General features: G+C 33.5%; 6 protein-coding genes across 6 annotated transcripts; 2 read left to right on the forward strand and 4 right to left on the reverse strand.

Annotated features, from left to right (window-relative positions):
• Positions 1–879: 879 nt before the first annotated feature.
• On the reverse strand, positions 880–2668 carry OCT59_021601 (uncharacterized protein; the record flags this gene model as incomplete). The annotated part of the gene is made up of 2 exons (XM_066146634.1): positions 880–998; positions 2098–2668. The coding sequence occupies 2 exons, from the start codon at positions 2666–2668 to the stop codon at positions 880–882; spliced, it is 690 nt and encodes a 229-aa protein (XP_066005750.1).
• A 7936-nt stretch (positions 2669–10604) lies between these two features.
• Positions 10605–12518, reverse strand: OCT59_021602 (uncharacterized protein; the record flags this gene model as incomplete). Its single annotated transcript, XM_066146635.1, has 6 exons — positions 10605–11051; positions 11219–11408; positions 11477–11647; positions 11815–12220; positions 12319–12408; positions 12476–12518. The coding sequence occupies 6 exons, from the start codon at positions 12516–12518 to the stop codon at positions 10605–10607; spliced, it is 1347 nt and encodes a 448-aa protein (XP_066005751.1).
• Positions 12519–13301: 783 nt separating this feature from the next.
• On the reverse strand, positions 13302–13624 carry OCT59_021603 (uncharacterized protein; the record flags this gene model as incomplete). Its single annotated transcript, XM_066146636.1, has 2 exons — positions 13302–13480; positions 13555–13624. The coding sequence occupies 2 exons, from the start codon at positions 13622–13624 to the stop codon at positions 13302–13304; spliced, it is 249 nt and encodes an 82-aa protein (XP_066005752.1).
• Positions 13625–16772: 3148 nt separating this feature from the next.
• OCT59_021604 (uncharacterized protein) lies at positions 16773–17702 on the reverse strand (the record flags this gene model as incomplete). The annotated part of the gene is made up of 1 exon (XM_066146637.1): positions 16773–17702. One exon carries the CDS (start codon positions 17700–17702, stop codon positions 16773–16775), a length of 930 nt encoding a protein of 309 aa, XP_066005753.1.
• Positions 17703–18394: 692 nt separating this feature from the next.
• OCT59_021605 (uncharacterized protein) lies at positions 18395–18761 on the forward strand (the record flags this gene model as incomplete). The annotated part of the gene is made up of 2 exons (XM_066146638.1): positions 18395–18423; positions 18491–18761. The coding sequence occupies 2 exons, from the start codon at positions 18395–18397 to the stop codon at positions 18759–18761; spliced, it is 300 nt and encodes a 99-aa protein (XP_066005754.1).
• A 105-nt stretch (positions 18762–18866) lies between these two features.
• On the forward strand, positions 18867–19635 carry OCT59_021606 (uncharacterized protein; the record flags this gene model as incomplete). Its single annotated transcript, XM_066146639.1, has 3 exons — positions 18867–19118; positions 19191–19379; positions 19444–19635. 3 exons carry the CDS (start codon positions 18867–18869, stop codon positions 19633–19635), a joined length of 633 nt encoding a protein of 210 aa, XP_066005755.1.
• Between the last annotated feature and the right edge of the window lie 4782 nt (positions 19636–24417).

The following is a 24417-nucleotide window of genomic DNA, read 5'->3' on the forward strand; positions in this document are numbered from 1 at the left end:
GTTCTTTTCGTCCTGCCAAAGACTCTTTATCTTCTTCCATGGCTTCTGCTTGGATTGCTCTTGATGATGATGGATTTATCCTTGACTCTTCATCCATGCATCTTCCTTCTTGTTTCCCCTCTGCTTTACGATCTGAAATTTATGCTGTTTTATTAGGATTGAGCGCCCTCTCCCATGACTCTTCAATCTCTATTTATACTGATTGTAGTCAATTAATTTCACTATGGACAAGTTTAGTTGATTCTCCTTTCTAACCGAAGTTGCTTCGAGAACCTAATCATCTTCTTTGGCTTTCTATTCGACAACTTATCCTGGATCGTAATCTTAAAGTCGATTTAATTAAAGTCCCTGCTCATGGCGATAACATTTACAATATACGAGCAGATTCTCTGGCAAAAGATGCTCATTCGTCTTTACAACCTACTATTCCACCTTTGGCCTTTTGTTATGCTCCATGCTTGTTAACTTTTAACTCTTTGCCTATTGACATGAATATTCGTCATTTTCTGCGCTCTATAGCAGACGCTCGTGCTCTTTTATCTTTCTGTTCATTGGCACGTTTTACTGCTCTTGGTTCTCCTTCACTTTTTGATTGGGCTGGTATATATTTTTGCCTTTCACAAATTAAAGGTTTTGCTTCGCATAAGAATGGTCGTCCTGAATTCTGGATCTTCTGTATCAAACTCCTTTTGGATATGTTGCCTACTTTAACTGTAGGGTTGGTAAAATAACCGTTAGTTATGAATTTGGTTAATTAACCGGTTAATTAACGGTTAGTTAACGGTTAATTAACCCATAAATAACCTGTATATATAATTTTAAGGAAGTTAAAATAAATTTATAATTTATTAAATATTATAAAATTTTAATATATTTTATTTATTCTTCATCATCTAAATTAATAACATTTGCTTCAAATCCAAATATACTATCATTATCAGAACTATTATTATTATCATCTTCTTTATTTTCATTATCAGAACTATTATTACTATCTTCTTCATTTTCATTAAAATTACTAATCTGTTTCTTTTTTTGTATTTTTACAAGTCTATTACACATTCGAAGATTTCCATAAATATAAACTAATTTTTTAACACGTTCATTTTTCAATCTATTTCGAATTTTATTATGAATAAAACCAAAAGTAGAAAAATTTCTTTCCTGCAGCTGCAGAAGATGTAGGAATTGAGAGAATTTTAATAGCCAGTTGTTGAAGTTTACTAGTTGGCCATGATTGCCACCATAAAGATGAATTAAGAATATTAGCAGATTTCCAAATAATTTCATTATCATAAGGTGAATTTTTATTACGAAAATTTACCAATTCAGCAAATAATTCTACTGCTTCTTCCTGATTAAATCTTTTATTTACAAATGTTGTAAATTCTACATAACCAATAGATTCAACTTCATCATTTTTACTTTTTTCCAAAAATTGTGGATCTAACATATAAGCTGTTATCATAATAGGATGATAAGTATATTCCCATCGCTTTGCAATAAGTTCTTGAAGTTTATCAGAAAAATTACAATCTATTTGATTAATTTGATTCATTACTTCTTTGAAATATGAATAAACATTTGAAAGAATTGAAATATCTGATTCAAATAACTTTAATGCTGAAACCATTGGTTCCATAATTTTTGTTATTATATCTAAATCTTCCCAAAACTCATCTGATAAAATATGAGCTCTTAAAGTTAAATCCATATTTTGACGAATTCTTATATCCATTAAAGCCTGTTCAAGTGCTGTTCTTGAATTTTGAAGTGATTGAAAACAAGCAAGATGTGTTCCCCATCTTGTAAGTGCTGGTAAAACCAATGCAATTTCTTTAGAATAATTTTCTTTTTGAATACGTTTCAATTTAGCTGTTGCCTGTACATGTGCCTTAAAATAATTGACCAACTTTTTTGCATTTTCAACAACAGATTTAATTTGATCAATCTTTAAAATATCACTAATTAAAAGATTCATTACATGAGAATTACATCCTAAACAAACAATACTTGGATAACTATCTTCAATAATTCGCCAAGCTGCTTTCATTACACTAGCTGTATCTGTAATAACTGCTGAAAATTTATTAATACCAACAATTTCCATTTGTTTAATAATTTCATCTGCAACCCATTTAGCTGTATGAGATTCTTCACCAGAATAAATAGCATCAAAGAATAATGGTTTTGAAGTACAAATAACAAAATTTTGAACTGATTCTCGATTAATATTAGACCAACCATCTGAAACCATTGTAAGAGATTTAGCTTGTAAAATTTGTTCATTACATTCAGCTTTAACTTCATCAAAAACATCATCAAGTAATTCATCAGCAAGTTTTCTTCGATTAGGTAATTTGAATGCTGGACGTAATTGTTGAAAAAACTGAATAACATAATTATTTTCAAGAAAAGAAAAAGGAACTCCAGCAGCAAATAATGCTTGAGCTAGTAAAATTTCAAGAGTATCTTGTTCTTCTTCACTCATACGATCAACAAAATTCTCAATTGTTGTATTTTTTAAATGCTTTTTTGATGTTTTTACTGTAGGAATAAAAGTAGAAGTAGTAGCATCAGAAGTTTCTAATAGTTCAGGAATTTGTTGTTTCTTTGTTTTTGCACTTTCTGGAGCTCTAGGACAACTATCATTAAGATGAACTTGCATTCTTTTAGCTGTACCTTGTTCAAAAACTTTAGAACAATAATTACAACGTACAGAAGGATGTGTTTTTTTCTTAGACCTACTACTTTCTTCATTACTTTCTGCTTCAGTAATTATTGTCCAATGTTTCCAAACAGTTCCCTTTTTTTTTACCATGATAATGAACAATAAATTTGCAAAAAAAAAGTGTTTTTTTAAAAAAAATTTATCTTAAAAAAAAGATCATGCAATATGTAGATCATAGATTTAATCAATATTTATATTAATTACTATTTAATTGTGTAACAAAATAATGGATTATCATTTAATCACATGATTTAAATTCTGCATTTTGATTGGCTAATTATAAATAACGGTTAATTAACCATTTTAAATCAATCATAACTAACAAAATTAACGGTTAATTAACCATGGTTAATTAACCGTGGTTAATTAACCCCCATCCCTAGTTGGGGTATGCGATTCTGTAATAGTTTAGTTTTTCTTTGCTTTAAATTTATTTTAGTTTAGATTTCTTTACTTGTATGAGTCGTGAAGCTACTCTTTTTATTTTTTATTAGTTTATTTTCTTATTTTTGTAATATTGATCGATCATGTCTTCGATGTTGAAATATAAATAAAAGATAAAGTCATAAGACTGTTTGCACAGAAAAGGATAAAACTTTATTTCTCCGCTTCTTAACGATTTCCAAGTTAAATTATATGGTGATATCTGGCTTTGTCGGAATGTTCTTTTCCACGCTTGGGAGGAATCGCAGGGTATTACTGCTACTTCAAAATTACGTGGCCCTTCTACAACTACCGCCTCTACTATTTCTCCTCATCATCACAACTCTTCTCTGGCGACAGTTTCTCAGGATTCCTGGATTTCCTGGATATCCTCTTCTATAATTCGGGGTGGATCATAGATCTCGCACTTGGATTTTCTGCGCTGCTTAACAGTTCAACCTCTTAGGATTTCTTTTCGGTAACGAACTGGATTTTTGGATGTTGGATAGTTGACTCACACTGGCCTTCGGGTAAAGTTGGGGTATGCGATTCTGTAATAGTTTAGTTTTTCTTTGCTTTTAATGATATTTTAGTTTAGATTCTTTACTTGTATGAGTCGTAAGCTACTCTTTTTATTTTTTATTAGTTTATTTTCTTATTTTGTAATATTGTTCGTTTATTATTTTCAAATTTTAAATATAAATAAAAGATAAAGTCAAAAGACTGTTTGCACAAGGAAAAGGATAAAACTAATATTGCGACAAAAAATAAATAAATTTTTTTCGAAGTATTTTTATTATTTACTTCGCATTACTGCTAACTATTACATATTTTAGTTCTCCCTTCTACTTTTAGCTATGACTAACAGACGAAATAATAAAGCTTCTGGTATTTCTGCTCCAAAACGTCCTGCTCAGAGTCTTCCTTCTGGCAACGTTCAAGGTCAAGGTTCTTCTGCTTCTACTCCAGGTCCTACTTCGCAACCTTCAACCGATAACTCTGCTAAACACACACGGGTTTCCTCTGAACCCGTTATGGACCAAGACAATATTTTGACTCCTCCTGCTTCTCAAGATAATGCTTCCACTTCTTCTCCCCTTCCCGTTGATACCAACGCGTCCCCTTCAGCTCCTGACTCTGGTACTTCCCTTGATGACTCCCAACACTTCCCCTCTAACTCTGTAGACAAAGGAAAATCTGTAGAAATTTTGCCTCCTGAACCTGAACGCGCTGCGTCTCCCAACGTGTCTACCGCTACTATACAATCTTCCCTCCTTCACTTTTATGCTGCGGCTGCGCCCTCTACTATTGAAGGATTTTGGACCCACTACAAAACCAATCGTGAAGCCTGTGACGTGACTGACAGAGAATTCTCCTCTTTTTCTTCTTATGGTAGCAAAGCTACCACTCAAGGATCAGGCGATGATAAAATTATCATTGTCTACTTTCGTTCTAAGCCCGATATGGAAAAAGCTATCACTGCACCTATCACCTCCCTGCATGATCTACAGTTTCACAAACATGACCCATTTGCTAAAAAGGTAGATGAACAGCTTCGTACCCTAGTAGTTACCGACATCCCTCTCTTTGTCACTGATGCACAATTAAAAAGCACATTCTCTCGTTATGGTATTGTTACCCACTGCTGTACGTGTCTTTTGAAACTTTATCGCACTGCGTATATAGTTTTTAACTCTGCCACCGCCATGGACCAATTTGAAAACACGTGGGCTGTTCTTTGTACTGGACACTGTTTACGCGTCTGCCCTGCTTCTCATTCATCTGATCAACGCGCTATTAGACGCGCTCACGTAGTTCTTCTTGCCGGCCTTCCTCATGGTTCTGTTACCACTGACCTTTCTGAAATTGCCAAAGAAATTTTCGCTAAAAGCGTTAACATCCCTTTCTCCTATAATTCCTACAACCCTAAACCTGACGCTTATGTACACTTTTCCTCTGCTGCTACTAAAGAATCGGCTATGGGGATTACTTGTGCTCTCAAATCTATTGGCCTTACTTGGCATAAACCTACTGAAGTCTCCTCTCTTTGCCATCGTTGTGGTCGCCTAGGTAGTAATCCGGATAGATGTGCTTCGTCACGTGCTCCTCAACGTCCCTCTCGTCCGTGGTCTAGCAATGATAAATTGCGTGAATTATATAACAAACACTTACCTCCCTCTCACCCCGCTAAACGCCATAATCATTTTGCACGTCCTGATAATTCCTGACAAAAATCTTATGCTGATGCTGCTGGTAGAAGAGCTCCCTTCCGCTCCCAGTCCCACCCCAGATCTTTCCGTTCACGCTCTCAGCATAATATCCATCGTCATCGTCTTCATCGTCCTTCTCAATCTGAATTGGATCATGACATAGCCGCAATGGATATTCCACCTTTAATGGATTGGCAACATATCACTGATCAAATCACTATCATACTTGAAGAAATTACTTACCTCACCACAGAATTTGCCCAACTTCAAAATCGAGTTAAATGGCTAGAAGACCAACATTCTTCCCCTCCTATTTCAAGGTCTCAGCAACCTCAAGCTTCCCTTGCCCCTGAATTTGAATCTACGAACCAAGGATGGGATAATATTGAACCCTCTGATCCTAGACGTCTTAATGACAACCTTATGGATTTTAGTTCTCCTGTTTCACCATCGAATGGTCCAAATTTCACTGCTCATTCACATATTCCTCTCCCTCCCCGTATGAGTTTGATCCCTGGTCCTGCCACATCACCACAAGATTGCCTTTCCTCCCTTACTGCTACAGTTACTGAACTCACTAAAACAGTTCAACAAGGCATGGCTCAACAAAAACAATTCTTGGCTGCTCGTGATAACGCGAACCCCCAATAATTGTTGATTATTAATTATCCTCCTTTACTACTTACGCTCTTTATCATAGTGTAGTAATGATGGACAACGAGAAACATAACTTTTCACCTCACCCTTCTCCCCTTATTAAATTTGGTCAAATTAATGTTAATGGTTTATGTTCCCCTATTAGACAACAACATTTGCTTAATTTTTTTTTACATTCTTCTTTTGGTGCTTTATCTATTAATGATACCCGCCTTTCCCCTTCAAATGCTAAATTTATTTTTAAAAACGAATATTTCCAACATCACTTTAGGTCCTATTGGGCCTGTTCATCCTCATCTCATTTTTATGACGGTGTTGGTATTTTGTTACGAAATCCTCTTCATAAACATGTTCAAACAATTGACCCTTGGAAGTGTCGTCTTCTTAAATTGGATTTATTTTTTCATCAAACAAAAATTTCTATTATTTCTATATATTATCCCCCTTCTGGTTCTATTCATCAGCCTATTTGCACTGATCTTATTGCCAAACTTCTTTCTTGGCTTGATCATGCCCGTACTAATAATTATTTTGTAATTATCCTTGGCGACTTCAATAGTTTTTTACCGACCATCAAGCTCATTCTTCTATAGATGGTCCTGATCCCACTTTTTTTCACGATAATGGATCTTCTAGACTGGATTATATCTTGTCTTCACCTGGTTTTCCTGCTCCTGGTTTTTTTTCGCAAGTGGTTGCTTGCCCTAATCTTTTTGATCGCCCTTTTACGGATCACAAAATCCTTACTACTGTTTTTGACTTTAGCTCTTGCCTGGCTATTTTGGCTAAGTCTCGTCTTAAACAAAAGAAAGAAATGCGTACTATTTTTTCTTATGCTTCCACTTCAGCTGAACAATGGAATAATTTTACCACTGAAGTAGATGATTCTCTTGGAGTATATCTAGATTGACAATATAATTCTCGTCTTGATTTCTCTTCTCTTTCTCTTGATCGTATGTGGCATGCTTTGAAAGCTGCCATACTTAGTGCCGCAATTGATACATTACCCTTTCAAAAAGTCTCCAACACACACCGACATTCGTACTCTCCTGAATTAACTAAACTCATTGCTATTAATAAGTTTTTAGATCGATTTTTATATCGCCTTACAACTCGTCATTTTATTCGGTCTGCTCAGATTTCTCAAATGACGGCTGCTTTACCCTCTCATCTTGATAATCTTGTGTCCTTACTTCCTGATTATTCGGTTCCTACCTACTCTCCAACTCCTGTATCTGAATTTAAATTATTTTTGCGATCACAGAAGAATTTAGTCTCTGCCTTTTTATCCACTAAATTCGCCCAACATCTTACGGACTCTGTGGAATACTATACTGCGTTATGTGACGAATACTTTTTGAACTCGCTTGGCACCTTCATAGACTCCGCCCTATCAGTTGAAAAATGTTCGATTGTTCTTGACCGCGTCTTGGTTGTCCTGGACTCTACTCCTACTCTATTAATGGATCCTTCGGATATTAAACAAGCTGCTATTACTCATTTCCAATCTATTGTTTCTCCTCCGTTGGTCCGATATTCTTCTATTGCCTCATTTCCTGCTCGATGGCAACGAGTTTATAATCCCCTTGCTGGTGTGTCCGCTTTATTATATAATCCTGTTTTAGCACCTATTTCCTTACAAGAATGGTCTGATGTAATTTTCTCCATGCCAAACAACAAAGCTTCTGGCCCTTCAAAAATTTCTTATGAGATGATAAAACATCTGTCCGGTGAAGCCTTGGATTTCTCTCTTTTGCTTGCCAATACCTGCCTCTCTCGTGGCGATATTCCTGCTGATTGGCGCGAAGCTGCCTCATCCTATTCCTAAACCCCTACGACTTTACGCTCAACTCAAGAACACTCGACCTATTACTCTTCTGAAAACAGTTCGAAAATGTGTAGTCAAGGTCATCACGAATCGTCTCTCCAATATTCTAGCTGATAATAAAATTCTCCAAGGTGGTAACTTTGCGGGTCTGCCTAGTGGTTCTACTGATGTCCTTATCAAAATGCTTGATGCGATTATCCATCAGCAAAAACATGATTCTTCTGATGATCAGGAATTATGGATTGTTTCTCAAGATATCTCTAAGGCCTTTAACTCTATGGATTTGAACATGCTTAAATTGGCTTTAGTTAGATTACATTTTCCTACACTTTTAGTGCAATTTATCCTGAATCTTTTTACATGACGTAATAATAGAATTATAACTTGCCATGGCGATACAGCTGCTTATCGAGTACGTGTTGGTATCGATTATAGAGAAATTATTTCCCCCTACTTTGGGTTCTTTATTTGGATCCTTTACTCACTATTTTGAATTAAGAAGCATGAGATCCTTTTGTTTTGAAATCTTCAGCTCTCCTAGAATATTCTCCACTTGAATTTGAACAACATTCTTTGCCAATTTCACATTTAACCTTCATGGATGATTCTACACTTATAGCTTCTTCGAAAACTGGAATTGAAGATCGTCTTTCTATAACTGCTGAATTCTATACTTTAAATAATGTTCAAGCTAACTCAGCTAAATATGTTCTTCTTTCATCTTCTTCCCCTTCTTCGAGGATTGTTTTTAATCTTTCACCTTCTTCTTTAGTTTTCAACTTGTCTCTTTCCCTTCCCTCTTTGTTTTTGAACACTTCATTTCATTTTTTAGGTGTTTGGTTTTCCTTATCCACCTCTCCTCAATTTGTTCTTAAACAAGCACGCTCTATGGTTAAAGATATGGCTGCTCTTCTTAATCCAAAAAAATTATTGGCGCAACATGTGGCCTATCTCTATAATGCTGTCCTCCTTCCGAGATTGGAATTTCGTTTTCAAACCACTCTCTTCTCAGAGAATACTGTTCAGTCAATTATTACACCCATGTTTTCAGTTATAAGAAGGAAAGCTGGTCTTGCCGCTACTACTCCATTAGCTTTACTCTTCTTGAAACTTCCTTTCTCTATTCAAAATGCCTTTTACCGATTTCTCTCTTCTCACGTAGCTTCTTGGCAAAAAATTTTCACTCATCCAGATTTTAAAGAGTTTGCCAACTATGCCATTTCATATCTTCAAGGCTTTTTGGGCGCAAAGAGTTGCCCGACTACCATCAACCTAGAGCCGTGGTTACAAATTGTTTCTTTACGGACACATACTTTGTTTAATGCTCTTTTGTTTTCTTCACGACTTAATATCACATGGTCTCTTTCTTTCCGACCTCCGAGACGTGATTTACACAGGTCGAAATATAATATACCGGTCATCAATCAGTCATATAACTGATTGGTACCTGATTGGTAGCTGATCTGTTACTGATTCATTCATTCAGATACCAACCGGTCATCAATCAGGCATTTATTTCAATCAGCTACACATCAGTTATATGACCGATTGGTGCCGATTGGTGACTGATTGGTGCCAGTTTAACAATCGGTAAACAATCGCCATCTGTCATCTATATTGGAAGTTGACCGATTGGTTGCCGATTGGATATTGTTGACCATCAGTCATCAATCAGCTATCAGCAGGTCGAATTATTGTCAATCGGGTACCAATCAGGCATATGTCTGATTGATACAGATTACAGCTATTTGCGAAATAACGGACCACTTACAGCTATTTGCGAAAATAATGGACCACCTAATTCATTTTCGACTGCGTATGAAATTTTCATACGCAGTCATACGCATGGGTAATATCTGCCCGGACCGTCAAACTCATTTTTTGAGTTTTTCATATGTAATCATCCGCAGTTATATCACAATAATTCTAGCAGTTAACTATGCGTATACGATGAGTACGGCTTGCGTATGAAATATTCATACGCAATCGAAAATCGAATTAGCTGGTCCATTATTTTGCAAATAGTTGTAATAGATGATTTGTATGTAGCCGATTGATGCTCATTCAATAAATGTGCTTTATGATTTTATCTGATCTAAGACTTTTGAAGAATAAAAATTCGATACTACTGGCCGACTTATTTTAACTGTTACTAGTAAACTGAACAATGATGGAAATCATAATAAAAATGTATGTACCCATATTCTTTTATATTGCATAAGCTAGTAAATGATTTATTCTAAATAATAAACAATTTTGTCACCAATTGTATTAAAAGATTTAATAATTCTCCTAATTACCCACTGAAAATTTATCATTTGACTATACATGATGAAATAATGTGTACAAAATGAACAAGGGAATATACAAGGAATGATATTTAATAAAGAAAAAATAGGCAGAAAGTCGAAGATTTTTATAAAAAAGAATATCATTGGATGATTAAAGAAATAATTGAAAAAAGAAATATTACAATAATATTATTTGAAGGAAGTATTTTTAGAAAAAAAAAATTAACTGTATGTACTAATTAATATACATAAAATTCGCAAAAGCAGGGGAGGGGATCAGTTATTAGTGAAAAATAGGTAAATAGAATACAAAATATAGGAAATCACCACCATCACAACACCACCACCATCACTACCATCAATCGTCCATTTCAAGATAATCATCGTCAGAAAGTTGGTGTGGAGAAGGTTGGCCAGAAGGTTGGTTGGAAGATTGGCCGGAAGGTTGTTGGTTGGAGGATTAATCAGAAGGTTGTTGGTTGGAGGATTCGATCGGAAGGTTGTTGGTTGGATGATTGACGGAAGGTTGTTGTTAGAAGATTGGTCGGAAGATTGTTAGAAGGTTGGTTGGAAGATTGGTTGGAAGGTTGGTCAGTACTTGTTAATAAAACAGTCTCTTCCATTTCTTCCTCCCCTTCTCCAACGTCAGCATCATATCCATCATTAAAGGACTTTTCACTTTCCGCAAATTTCATCAAGTCATACTGCTGGTCTTGACGCTGGTCCAGCTGCTGGGTGACTGCGATCTTTAACTTTCCTTTATATCCGGAATGAGTCCAATGTGGCGCCAACAAAGGCGCCGCTGGTTCATTATTACAAAAACAATTGCCCATAACTCGCTCACGTAATTTTCTATTATTTGATTGTTCAGTTCTTAATCGGTCAATATATTCACGCAAAAATAATCGTAACTTAAAAAAATTAAAATAGTTGGTAAAATTAAAAATAGTTAGAAATAGTTAGAAATAGTTAGAAATAGTTAGTAAATAAATTAAAAATAGGTAGAAATAGTTAGTAAAATTAAAAATAGTCAGAAATGGTAAAATTAAAAATAATAAAAGCAGGAAGAAATACTCACTGTGTCAGATCTCCACTTAAGATCTTTGACAATAATATTGCTTCTCTCGTTTTCGCAATCAGTCTCAGATTCCTTGGGTGAATGGTAAGCGTTATTGTCAATTATTAATTGTAAGTCTTCGTCCTTAAATTTCTTGACTAATGAATTTTTCACCATCTGTAAATGTTTTATTAGTCTTCCCCTTTTTAATCTTTTCTGTATTAGATAAGAAGTTAGTATTAAGCAAATATATACACGTACAAAACTTTATTTACTCACGTTGTAGCGTTTGGAATTGGAATGTTTTCTTTTTCTTGCAGTTTTTTTCTTGACGATGACCGATTCTTTTTAAGGTGCTCTTCACGTCGATGACGATGAAGGGAGTGAATTATATCATATAAAATTTCGTTAGAAATAGGAAATATATTATTATTAATATTTTCCATTATACTAGGTATAATATCGTTAATAACGCGATTTCACTGATTAGTGAATGTTTGACCCAAATCAATTCTTCTCCCTTCTGCCTGGTAACGCATCATACTTCCAAATAACTTCCTTCTATATAAAATCAACAATAAATATATATAAAATTAATTTGAGATATCCTTATTTACCTTATAAGAACTTCGTAGATCTTTTGGTATATCACTTTTCGTCGAATAGAAGGGAGTATTTGAACTATTTGAGCTATAGGAGCTGTCCGAATCACTTGAATCGTCTGAACTTGATTGGACTGGGGCTTTTCCCTTTGCTTTATCGCTGATGGCTTTTCTGGAATTTTTGTCGCCATCGTTAGTATTTTTTTTTTGACGGCCTTTTTAGTACCCCTGTATTTTTCATTAGTAGCGCTAGTTACAGCGCTTACATCTTCTTTTTCATTAGTGACGCTGGTTACAACGCCAGCGCTTTCATCTTCTTTTTCATTAGTGGCGCTGGTTACAGCGCTTTCTTCACCTTTTTCACTAATACCGCTAGTTACAGCAGTGTCGCTTTTTTCCATTTTAATTGTTATATCCTCATCTGATGATATAAGAATTAGTTCTTGCCGTAGAACCAGCCTGCGAAGAACCCCCTTGGTAAGAAACAGCCCTAAGAAACAGCCCGCGAGAACCTGGCACCCCCGTAGGGTTCATTATTTTGCTGTTCTTGTTGTCCTTGTATAATATTCGCAATTTTTTCAAAAAAATATTTGGCTTGTTGGGTAAAAGCTATTAATTTAGATAATCATTAGTTTTTAGTAATATCCTGATATCTGCTGTCTGCCGATCAACTTACCCAATAGCTCGTCTACTTTCTCTAAATCTTTCTTATTGGACATATTTAATTCAAATTTTTTAAATTTTTTTAAAAAACATAAAAATATCCACAGTATAGAAAGAAATCAGTATTTTTTTTTCAGATCGATTATTTTCATTATTTTTAACAATTTTAACAATTTTCAATTGTTCTAACAATTAACAATTAAATGATTAATAAATTTAATAAATTAAAATCTGACAATTAATCATTAGACTAATGATGTAATGATGTAATATTATACGTGAAATTTGCAGAAATTAAGCAACACCGGTATATGTTATATGTTATTTAATAAGATATATCATTGACTTACAACTTTTCTATAATTTATTATTTGACTGTAACGATGTAATGATGTAATATGATACGCAAAATTTGCAGAAATTAAGCAACACCGGTATATGTTATATGTTATTTAGGACCCCGGATATCTAATATAAAGGTCATAATGGACTTTTGGCCAAAAACACTTTTGCTTAAAACTCAAAAAATCGTTTTTTGTAAATATCTCAGCATCCAGTAATTCAATTTTAATGAACTTTTTTTTATTTTGTAGCCCTCATTTAGCTCTACAATTTAAAAAAAAGTTCATCAAAATTGGACCACTGGATGCCGAGATATTTACAAAAAACGATTTTTTGAGCCTGAAAAATGGGCCAATCTGCCAAAAGTGTGACTTATGACCTGTTTTGGAGATATCCGGGGTCCTTGTTATTTAATAAGATATATCATTGACTTACAAACTTTTCTATTATTTATTATTTGACTTTATTATTTGACAAATATTATATCGAAATAAGACTTACTCGCATATTTCACGTATTTTAATTTTACCATCTTCATCCTCCTCACCCTCCTCACTTCTGATATTATTTATTTTGACAGAGGATGCTAACATCAGAGCACTGCTGAACGAATTCACTTCTTGATTATTTAATAAAGTTCCCATTTCTGAATTATTAAGTAGGGATAGTTGAGTTTCTAATATATCGATCTTTTGTTGTAAAATCAAAATTTCGTTTCTTTCTGCATACTCATGATTTCTGTTAACGCACGATTACAGTTTTCTAATTCTACAACCTTTTTCCGAGATTCTATATCCCTGATCGTTGCGTGATTCGACATTATTTGTAAAGAGTCATTTACTCGCGTTAAATTCTCATTCTTTCGTATCAGGTTTTGCCTAATGTATTTAAGGCTACTATGTTTATGCTTTCGGCCCATTATAACCCCTAGGATTAAAATAAAAATCAATTTATAACCTTTGACTATTTACAAAAAAATGAGATAAAAAAAAAATGCAGATATAAAAACCGAATATTGTGATATTCGTACGAAAGACCAATAACTATAAGAAAAAAACCGGTATGAATATATAAGATAATTGTTAAGAATGTTTATTATTATATTAAAGCGGAATCGGTTTATATAAAAGAAAATCGATAACTGTAAAAAAGAAACTGACTTGAATGTAATCTTTGTTTTCACCGACCTATTAAAATTGAAGGATATGCATTAAATTTTCAAGTAAATTTGTTCCATTTGATCATTATCGGTATACCTGTAATAAATTTTTGAAATTACAATCCACTTTCAAAAAAACTTTCAAACGTAAGAGATGACTGGCAGAAAGCTGATGAACTTATTTATCATGAGTTTTTTTATAATCGGCACGATTTTTATTGCTGCTTACAGACTAATTACTCATGCATGATTACCTTATAAGAAAATCAATCAAATAAATTATATTGGAACTTTTTTATTGTAACTTTAATGCTGCAGTGGCGTATTGGTTAGGGAATGTAATACCTGGATTATGTTTCTGAGTTCAGTACTTGCTGTATGCATTACTTTCCAGAATATTTGACCATGACCGTGAGTTCTCTGGACCGGTTAGCTTGGATGCCGTGAGTCCTTTGGACCGGCCCGAGTCTTGATATTCTGATCTTTTTTGTATATTAATAACAGTCGAAGGGTTATTTAACTATCATTTTAGTTACTTGAATTGAAATAGTCGTGTAACTAATTAATTACTCAAAATAAAAATATAATACATCGTACACTTCCATTAAATGTTAAAGTAAATCTGCATATTTAAAATTTATATTTTCACCAAACAATAGAATTCTATTATACCAGTAAAAATTCTCACAAATAAAACTGCCTATTTATTGGGATTACAGCATTATATGTGATAGGATTCTTTTTGCCAATTACAAATTCACCAGATACAAAGCGACTATATAGGTAATGAATTGAAATTAAACAATCTCGCTCTATCTCATAAAATTCATTTCGCCAAAGTTCAATATTTGAGCTTTTTTCATCACCATCAATACTTGTATAAAATCAGGTTTTCTGGTTTGGCGCCGGTTTATACCATTTAACAAATACTAATCGATGTGTTTTAAGTTCACCCGAAATTCTCACAGTATGTTCAAAATAATACTGTACCTGACCTGGAAATAAGTCGGTTGTTTCATTGTTTTGGATAAATTTCGCCAAAACATTCGCGTTTTTCAGGTATCGGGGTGCTATTGCCGATCCAAACACTTCTGCTGAGATCCTAACCCGCCCAAATTGATCAACCATATTTGGCACAACTATTGCATCTCTTGAACTGGTTGATGTTGACTCAGCAATTGTTACAAATTGCAAGTCGTAAGCAATATTATAATATTCGGTTAGGATTTGATAAATATCATCAGGCAAGGCAACCCGATTTTTACATGGCGTAAGTATTTCTCCAGGAAATGGTTCGCTACTGACAATCGTTTCATCAACTTCTTGGAAGAATACCTTTCTAAATTGATACAGCTCAGTGTAATTAAAATTATCGTAAGCTGCCAAACTTCCAGAAGTTGATCGTGGTTGAATTAATTTTAAAGCTTCAACAAGCTTAACATTATTTGATTGAACGGATACAAGGTTATCAAGTCTCCAATTCCGCATTATAATTCGTAAAAGTTCGGGTTCAATTTGACGATTACTATTGGGAAAAGAGCCTATTGATATATTATTTAATAAATTATTAGCAAGCTTAAACGATTAAACAGTTCACAAAATACCTACCGAGGATACCGTTCATTCTTTCAAAGGAAAAACATCAGAAAGAATATAATGGACCATAATCCCGGCAACAATCGGCAATATGAAGATACAAATGGAGGTTTGGGGTTATTCTTTCTGGACCATAATTTTCTTCAATTAACGTTGCAACTTTGAGCAAACGTTCGTGAGCTTCGTTCAATATGTCACAGTCAATAATTCGATAAACTAGCAGAGAACAAGCTCTAACGAAATTCCCCAAAATTTGTCGATCTGGTTCAGCGAGCAAATCCCACATCAACGGGATAGCATAAATTAGAACAAACGTTTTTTATTGGTCGGCCATAAATCTGAAAAATCCTTCTCCAGTTGCGATTTTATTTGAAATACGCCCCAAATCCGCGGGTATTTGTATGTATTTTGCTCGCTTTTCCATTTTTTCTAGATCTTGTTTCGTGATCTTGTTGCCATCGATCCATAATTTTTTAATTATCCAATGGGCTATTCCGAGGAACAAACAGTGCATTGGATCTATGACAAGGTACCTTATCGGATTAAAATACGGCAATCGAAGCAGTTCGGACCATCTAACATGGGTTGAACTCACATGACGTTTTATTTCCTCCTCAGATTTACACAGTCTCCAAAGCTCAGCATTCCGTCGATGTTCATCCAAATCTCTTTCTACAAACCAGTCAACCATATCATCAAAGCCGCCAAAATTTGACTTATTTCCATTTCCATTTGAATTTGCAGTTTTATAACACCTATGGCAGCTCACTGATGCTGATATGTGACCGCAGAGCTTTCTCGCCGCAGGAATGTCATTCAAACAGCATATTAATGCCAATCGGATATTTTTTTCAGCGGCGGGAATCTCAATCCCATCCCAGAACTCTAATAACTCATCAACAATCAGAGCAAGATAATGGTTAATTTTGTGTAACTTAACCTCGCTTGGTCCTGGTAGTAGACCAAGCATCAACATATTTTCTTTTTTAAATCTAATTTCACGCGGTAGGTTACAAATAACCCCATAAATAGCCCCACAGCTGTATACAGATGACTCAAAAGGCTGAAACCAATCGAGATTAATCATAATTCCCAAGTGGGAATCTGCAGTCTCCGGTGTAAAAAATGGGATGTCTGAAGTGTCTGGAAAAGTTTTCCAGATTTTACCGTCATAAATATCTGCTAACATACCATTATTTACATCTCGATTGGTCTATTTTCGTAGTTGTTGCTTGAATTCTGGTCTCTGGTACAAATTGTTTATCTGTATTTTCAAATTCGGCAATGGAAATAACAATTTGGGGCGTCTTTTATTTCCATTACCATGCGGTACTTGCACAGTTAATTCCATTCCGCAAAATTTTTCCTTCAGTTTCATTGGAAATTCTATATGCGTACATTTAAATCCTTCATCCGCAACAAAATCAGCTATATTATATAATGTATTACAGCTCAGACATACTGCGTAAATCATAGATTGGTTGTCGATTCGTAATAACTTAGTCGCAGTGTATAAAGAAGACGGGAAATCTTTGAATCTCGTCTGATTAGCATCCATTAATACTTGATGAAAAAACTTTATTAAAGAATCTAGTGCAACATCTGGCAAGCAAAATCTTGCTTGATATTTGAATATCCATGTTAATATCCAAGAATCCGCAATATTAACATTTGTGTCGGGATATGCAAATTCTGAATCATTTTCGGGCGTAGCAAATTGTTCAACAGGATCGTCGTCCAAATCCATATTGTCTTCTGGAGAAATGTCACCTTCATATTCATACTCATTAATCGGTTCATTGCTTTCCTTATTGGTTTCCGGTTCCCAAAACTGGTCTTGTCTACGCCTTTTTTGAGGGACAAAACCGGCAAAATCTGATTCATAATTATTATTAAATGATGTTGACTCTTCTTGTTCGGTCATTTCTTTTGATCTTGATGATCCTTCTACGATCGGACTATGATAGACGGTATGTGCTGGCTTAATCCGATTGTTTCCGGGTAAAAAAGGGACAAATCTGGAAACGCTAGACGCTAAATGACGCTCTAAATCTAGATGTCTTTTTCTGATTCTTTCATTAACATATTTGCCATTGCATTCCTTGCAATCACATGATACTTTATATCTAAGTTTTGTAGACATGATTATGTTTTAGTAAGATCGAAGCGTTCAATGAAAAATTTGAGAATTTCTACGTATGTATCTTATAGCCTATTTATGAATGTCAAAATCGACAAATAAAGAGCTTTTAATATGTACAATTTCATATATTAGTCCGGTCTGAATAGACTATTATTGCTTAATGGCATGTGAAGATAGGAAATTGTACGGAATATTAATAAAAATTAATATTAATCAGGTTTTACTATAGCGAAACCAGAAAATTATCACGCGGTCCGTCCGTTTTGGTAATTCGCTCAAATGATTTAGTTGCAAAAATATCGGACTTGACCCTTCTGGTGACATCATCTTGACCCTTATTAAAATATATTATGCAGGTCAGCACCGCGTGGTGGGTTAAGAATGATACATTCGCGAATTAATTATATTGCAGAGCGAAACATTGTTCTTTTTTACCATATTATAAGTCTTTTTTTTTTTGGTCTAAAATTTTCAGTTCTTTCAGTCCTTTATAGTAAGTAAAGTTATAAAATCTTGTCGTTGGATTTCTGCAACGACTGAAGTCAAAAGCCCGAAGGCTTCCGAGCCCTCTATCAACAAGGCTTTCTAATAGATAAAGAACCAGACTTTTTTTATCTCAGAGAACCTCGGAGGCTAACCGATACATAACTTTCTCTTTTTTTTTCAACATAACTTTCAATAGAGTTTACAAAATGGGAAACAAAAAGCTTCGTAAGGAAGAGTAAGTAACTCTTCGTGTCAGTTAACTTATCAAAAATTGAGATATATTTATAAATTTATACAAAAAGCAGCCTGGAATCAGAAATCTTATACAAATCTAGTTCGGAATCAGAATCAAAATCGGAATCAGAACTAGGTACATTTAGTATGTCGTATAATTCTGCTTATTGTGTTCTAAACATTCTGATTCACTGCTTAATGGTCAATATACAATTGATAGAATTAAACCCGGAAGGCACTCAAATTCTTGATTCTGATTCTAGGCCAAGAGATGACAAGAAAAGAAAAAGGTCAGTTAACGACGATACCAACATGTATCTGAAATGCCCAAAGATTTGAGAGAAGCATTAAGGGTAAACAAAACTTTCGCTGTATTTTTTATTTTTTATAAATTTACTGATAATAATATATTTTTAGAGAGATCTATTCTGGAATCAGGCAAGAATGCCTCAGGAAACTCAATTAGATATCGAAAAAACGTTCGAGCTTCAAAAGGATCTTGTAGTTAAAACGATTGTGCCAAATTTAATGAAAACATTGGATCTTGACACCTACCCCATAGGGGAAGGTGTCATATACGAGATGATCCATCAGCGGCACCGCCACAAAAGGGACAATCTTTGGATCAAAAATAAATCAGAAAATGATATAAAGAAAGAAACACGACGGAAATACCAAAATTCACGACGATCGGAGGTAAATATAAATGTTATATTTTACTAATCATCCTAATCATCATTATTTATTTACGAGTTTTTTATAAAATAGAAAAGAAAAAAAGGATCAAAGACGATCAACAATTTAAAAAAAATTAATGATCCGTTGATTGAAAAGTTCAGTAACGAAGAATTGCGGCCAATAATCACAGAAAACGGCTATCATAGCCTGGAAATTTCAGAAAGCGAGGATGAGCGAAACATAATCGTCGTGTGTAACCTGCGATGGCGCTCCAGTACTGTAAGTGAATTTATTGAAATGGGTTACATATAACTGGTATATGCTAATTTATTTTAAAACAAAGCTGCGCAGATTTTTGTACTATGTTGACAGTAATACAACAAAAGGTGACAAAAAGCGTGAACGGGTGTACAAGCTTAGTGAGTACGTTGAAGAAATGGCACCGAATAGCGCGCCTAGTTGGACGAAATCAGGCTATGATGGGCCATTAAAAAATCCAGTTGCCAAGGCGATTAGTAAATTACAAAATAAATGAAATATGTCAGTAAATTTAATAAATATAAATAAATATATCAGTAAATTTAATAAATATATCAGTAAATTTAATAAATATATCAGTAAATTTAATAAATATCAGTAAATTTAATAAATATATCAGTAAATATAATGCTTGAGTCAAACAGATTGAAAAGAAATTAAAGACTGAGACAACCTTTTTGGTTCAATTTTCACAATACCTAATTTTTTTATTTTATTTCATCAACTGACAATCATACCGATATACCGATATATCAAGCTAATCTAGCTGCGGATTACCAGCCAGATTATTTTTGACATTAATTTAGAAATCGACATATATACGCAAAGTTGCTAAATTTTGTAAATTTCACGAGTCAGGCTAACTAATAAATCGGTATCCGTATTTGCAAATATATTGTTATAATACGCAAATAGTCCAATTTGATTAGTGATCTGGATCATTGAAATTTAATCTGATTGGCCAGATCTCTGTTTGATTACGATAAATATGGAAATAAGCACATTTTGTTTACAACAAAACCTTTTTACCTATTTGCGAATTTTTCTTTTTTTTGCCATTTGCCTATTCGCGAATTTTTCTTCTTTTGCCGTTTTGCCTATTTGCGAATTTTTCTTATACCATCTTACGAATGCGTTGCCTATTTTTTGTTTATTTTTGCTTATTATATCACCGTTTACTTTCTACGCCCATAATATATGGTGTGAAATTATTGGACTCGTTCACTGACAATGGTTGACATACTGGTATGTCAGTTACTCAGCTGTACGAGTTTATAACAAATTAATAATAATAAGCACTTTCACATTCAACAATCGTGAATGGGAATATTCCAATTTTATTCTGGAGACAAATACGGAAACTGTTATTTATCGCTAACCTTCACTATTTCCTTTTTGTAAAACAGGTTTCATTGAGTTGTGTTTCAAATATCCTCCTGTTTTTATAGGTGCGAGAACATGCCGATTTTTTGATGAATTTAATACTTCTTTGCTCCTCACACTCAATCGAAGTGAAATATAGAATGACAATGCATATTTCTTTCGATTTTCATTTTACTGAGTGTAACTTTAAAAATGGTAAGCGAATATTTGTACTGATCTTCACTTCTAACGAAATAAACTTTATTCGTTTTCAGCGATCAGAAATGAAATGTATATATACCGATTTTGATAAACTTCATTTAGAGGCAAGCCTAGGGATGTTAAAGGTTTCAGGTTCATGAACTTAAACTGAAAGTTCCAAACCTGGTTTGAAGGAAACTCAGTTCCATTTTTGGAACTATATGTAAACTAAGTTCGTAATTAGTTCAACCAATCATAAATGCAGATTTACATATAAAAATAGATTATATAAATATATTATATGATAATCAAGTGATAATTGATAATCAGTCATCTGATTATTTAAAAGTTGATCTAACGCATTTAAAAAAAATTTTACGTGTTATTACGACTATTAAAAATGGAGTTAACCATAGCAGAAATCAGCCAGTTACAACAATTAAGAGCTGAGATACTAGGCGAACTTGATAAAGATGAGAATAATTTATATAGTGAAGAGGAAGAAGAAAATATTAATGAAGACGAAAACTTAAATAACAAAAAAGAGTTCTGCTTGGAACTATTTTAAATTACAAATTTTTGGAAAAAAATATGTAAAAATTGTTCTCAAGAATATGGTGAAAAGACGGGAATATCAACTTTAAAGAAACACCTTTATTATAAACATAATATTATTATAAATAAAATTAAAAATACTCAAACAACTTTGAATTTTCCTAGAGTTGATCTATGGCCAATTACCGAACAGCAGGTGCGAAATATAGCTTTTGTAGATTGGATAATCTCTGACCTACAACTAAGGTTGCTTGTCTAAACCTCTTCAAAATCCTACGATTAATTTCGTCAAAATTTTACTATGGATTTATTATAGTTTCGGCAGAGTTTCGGCAGTTTCGGCATTTATAATAAGTTTCGGCAGTTTCGCCTTTCTCTAAAGTTTCGCCAGTTTTTTAATATAACTTTAATATAGTTTCGGCAGAATTTCGCTTTTCGGCGAAACGCCATCTTGCCTAAACCCCTAGGTTTCGGCAAGCAACCTTACCTACAACTATTTAAAATTGTTGAAAATCCCCATTTTGTTTATATGTTTAAAATATTTGATCCAAGATATCAAGTTTCTAACTGACAGAATTTAAAGGAAATGGTTGTAAATAAATTTAATACAATCAGAAAAAATATTGGTGCATTTATGGCTCAAATTCCAGGAAAAATCACGCTTACAGCTGACATGTGGATGAGTAAATTTACAAATGATGCATTTCTTGGCCTCACCATCCATTATATTGATCAGAAATGGAAGTTGCAGAATTTCCTATTAGATATCATATCTTTTACTAAACGGCATACTGGAATCAATATTGCAACATCAATTAATAATGTTTTAAATGATTTTAATCTTCAAGAAAAAACTTTGGCTCTTACAACTGATAATGAATCGGCTATGATTGTGTGTGGAAGAACGTTTGGACAACAATTGATTACTCAACTTGATTCTCAAAATTTTAGACATTACCGTTATGCCGCCCATATTTTTAATCTTGCTGCACAACAAGAACTTGAAATGATATCAGATGAAGTTATTAAAGTACAAGAATTAATAAATAAAATTAAGCATTCAATAGTAATTAGCGATCAGTTAAAAAATTTGTGTTCATACGTAAAAATTACATATTTGAGACCAGAATTGGATTGTAAGACGAGATGAAATTCAACTTTTAACATGTTAAAAAAATTGGAAAAAATGTGGCGTGGATTGCAATTATTGGCAGTTGAAAATAAGGAAATTCAAAATTTAATGCCTACCAATAATGAATGGAAAATAATTAAAGTCAGTATTGAATAATTGAATGAATATTAGTATTAATTTATATTCATTATAATTAATACAATTTCTTTGATTTTTTTTATCATAGGATACACTTACTGTTTTGGAGCCTTTGGAAAAAGCTACAGTCTATCTTTCTGCTGCTAGATATCCGACAATTGCAGATGTTCGGTTTGTTTTTTTAGGAATTTTGGATTATTTGAATGATTTGATTGGATCAGAAGAATTTAGTCAAAATGAATTAGCATCATCTATAAATCAAAAGATTGATGACTATTGGAAATATATTGATGAACAAACTTTAGTAGCTGCAATTTTAGATCCTCAGACAAAACTTACTTTATTTGAATCAGGAACACCAACCACTAACGCAATATCCACTGTTACAGCTTTATTATGTAGTTATCATGTTGTAACAAGTAAAAATTGCAAAAAAACCCAAGATGAAAATGATTATAGTAGTACACAGGAATATTTTGCACGAAAATGGTATCGTTTATCTGAAAGCGATTCACGCTGATCATCTATTTCTTCTATTGCAAGTTTTATATCATTAGAAGAAACTTTTCCTGAATTAGACCGATATTTAGTTTTACCTTGTGATGAAAAAGCAGATCCGTTATTGTGGTGGCAGGCACATCAACAAGAATTTCCAAAATTATCGTTAATGGCAAGAGACTACCTTTGTATTCAAGCAACTAGCGTTGCATGTGAGCTTTAACTTTTTTCTGTTGCAGCCAATACTATTACTAAAACCCAAAATAGACTTGACCCAGAAACAGTCAGGGCTACTTTGTGCACTAAATCCTAGTTGGAAAAAGAAGGTATAAGTAAAAATCATTAATACTAGTATCTGTAAATATAATTACTTACACAATTTACGTATTTGAACATTATATGTGAAATGTATATACAGTATAAATATAACAATAAAGATAATTTTTGGCAAAAATTTAAGTGTATAAGGATACGGTTGGTGGAGCACTGGTGGAGCCGTAGTTTTTTTATAAAAATTTTTTAAAATTAAACTAAACTTGGAGGTTAATCAATTAAACAATTAAAAATAAATTTACATGTACTCCACATAGTGTTTAATATTTTAAATATTTAACAACTTGCCGTAAAAATTGGAAGAAAAAAAAATACATATGTACTACGTATAATATCATAAATCCCTCCATTATTTGTTGAATATCACATGATATTTGAATTGCAACCGCTAATTAAATCGATTTTTATATTTAAATAAAGAGTTCGAACCTTATTTGAACTCCAGTTCCGAACAAGTTCAAACCCTATTATAAAAACTCAGTTCCTGAGTTCTACCTATTGGAACTTTAAGAAACTGAACCTAAACCAAACCTAAACGGACCTTAACATCCCTAGGCAAGCCTGACTGATGGGTCTAATGGTATTATGGTAAGTAATAATAGGTATACTTTTTTTTGATATAACATTCTAGTTATGTATTTTTTTTTATGCATATTTTTACATATAGTACGCTGTGGTCTGAAACCACCCGAGATTTTTGACTACCTAGGGATGAAGTTGTAAGGTGCTTGTACCTGATAGGCTAGCCTCCTCTGATCTAGGGTCTCATTAATCGGGAGACGAGGTGGTTCCTAAGTACCTTCCACATCAAGGGCGGACATTTTTTGTAAAATCACACGTTGGGAATACTATCTCGTAACAGATACTTCAAAGACAAAAGGAGCGAAAAGCCTTCAGTTTGTTGTTAGCGGTGAAGATGTAGTGGTCGTGCCATTTAATGGTTGCGTTGATTGATTGATATACTCATATTTTGTAGGATTAGCTAATACATGAGATTTCTCGAAAATCAGAAATGAACACTGCCGATTTTCACTCTACCGACATATATTTTTAAATTCG

Source organism: Rhizophagus irregularis, chromosome 30, assembly GCF_026210795.1.
Source record: "Rhizophagus irregularis chromosome 30, complete sequence".
In the NCBI taxonomy this organism is placed as follows: Eukaryota; Fungi; Glomeromycota; class Glomeromycetes; order Glomerales; family Glomeraceae; genus Rhizophagus; species Rhizophagus irregularis.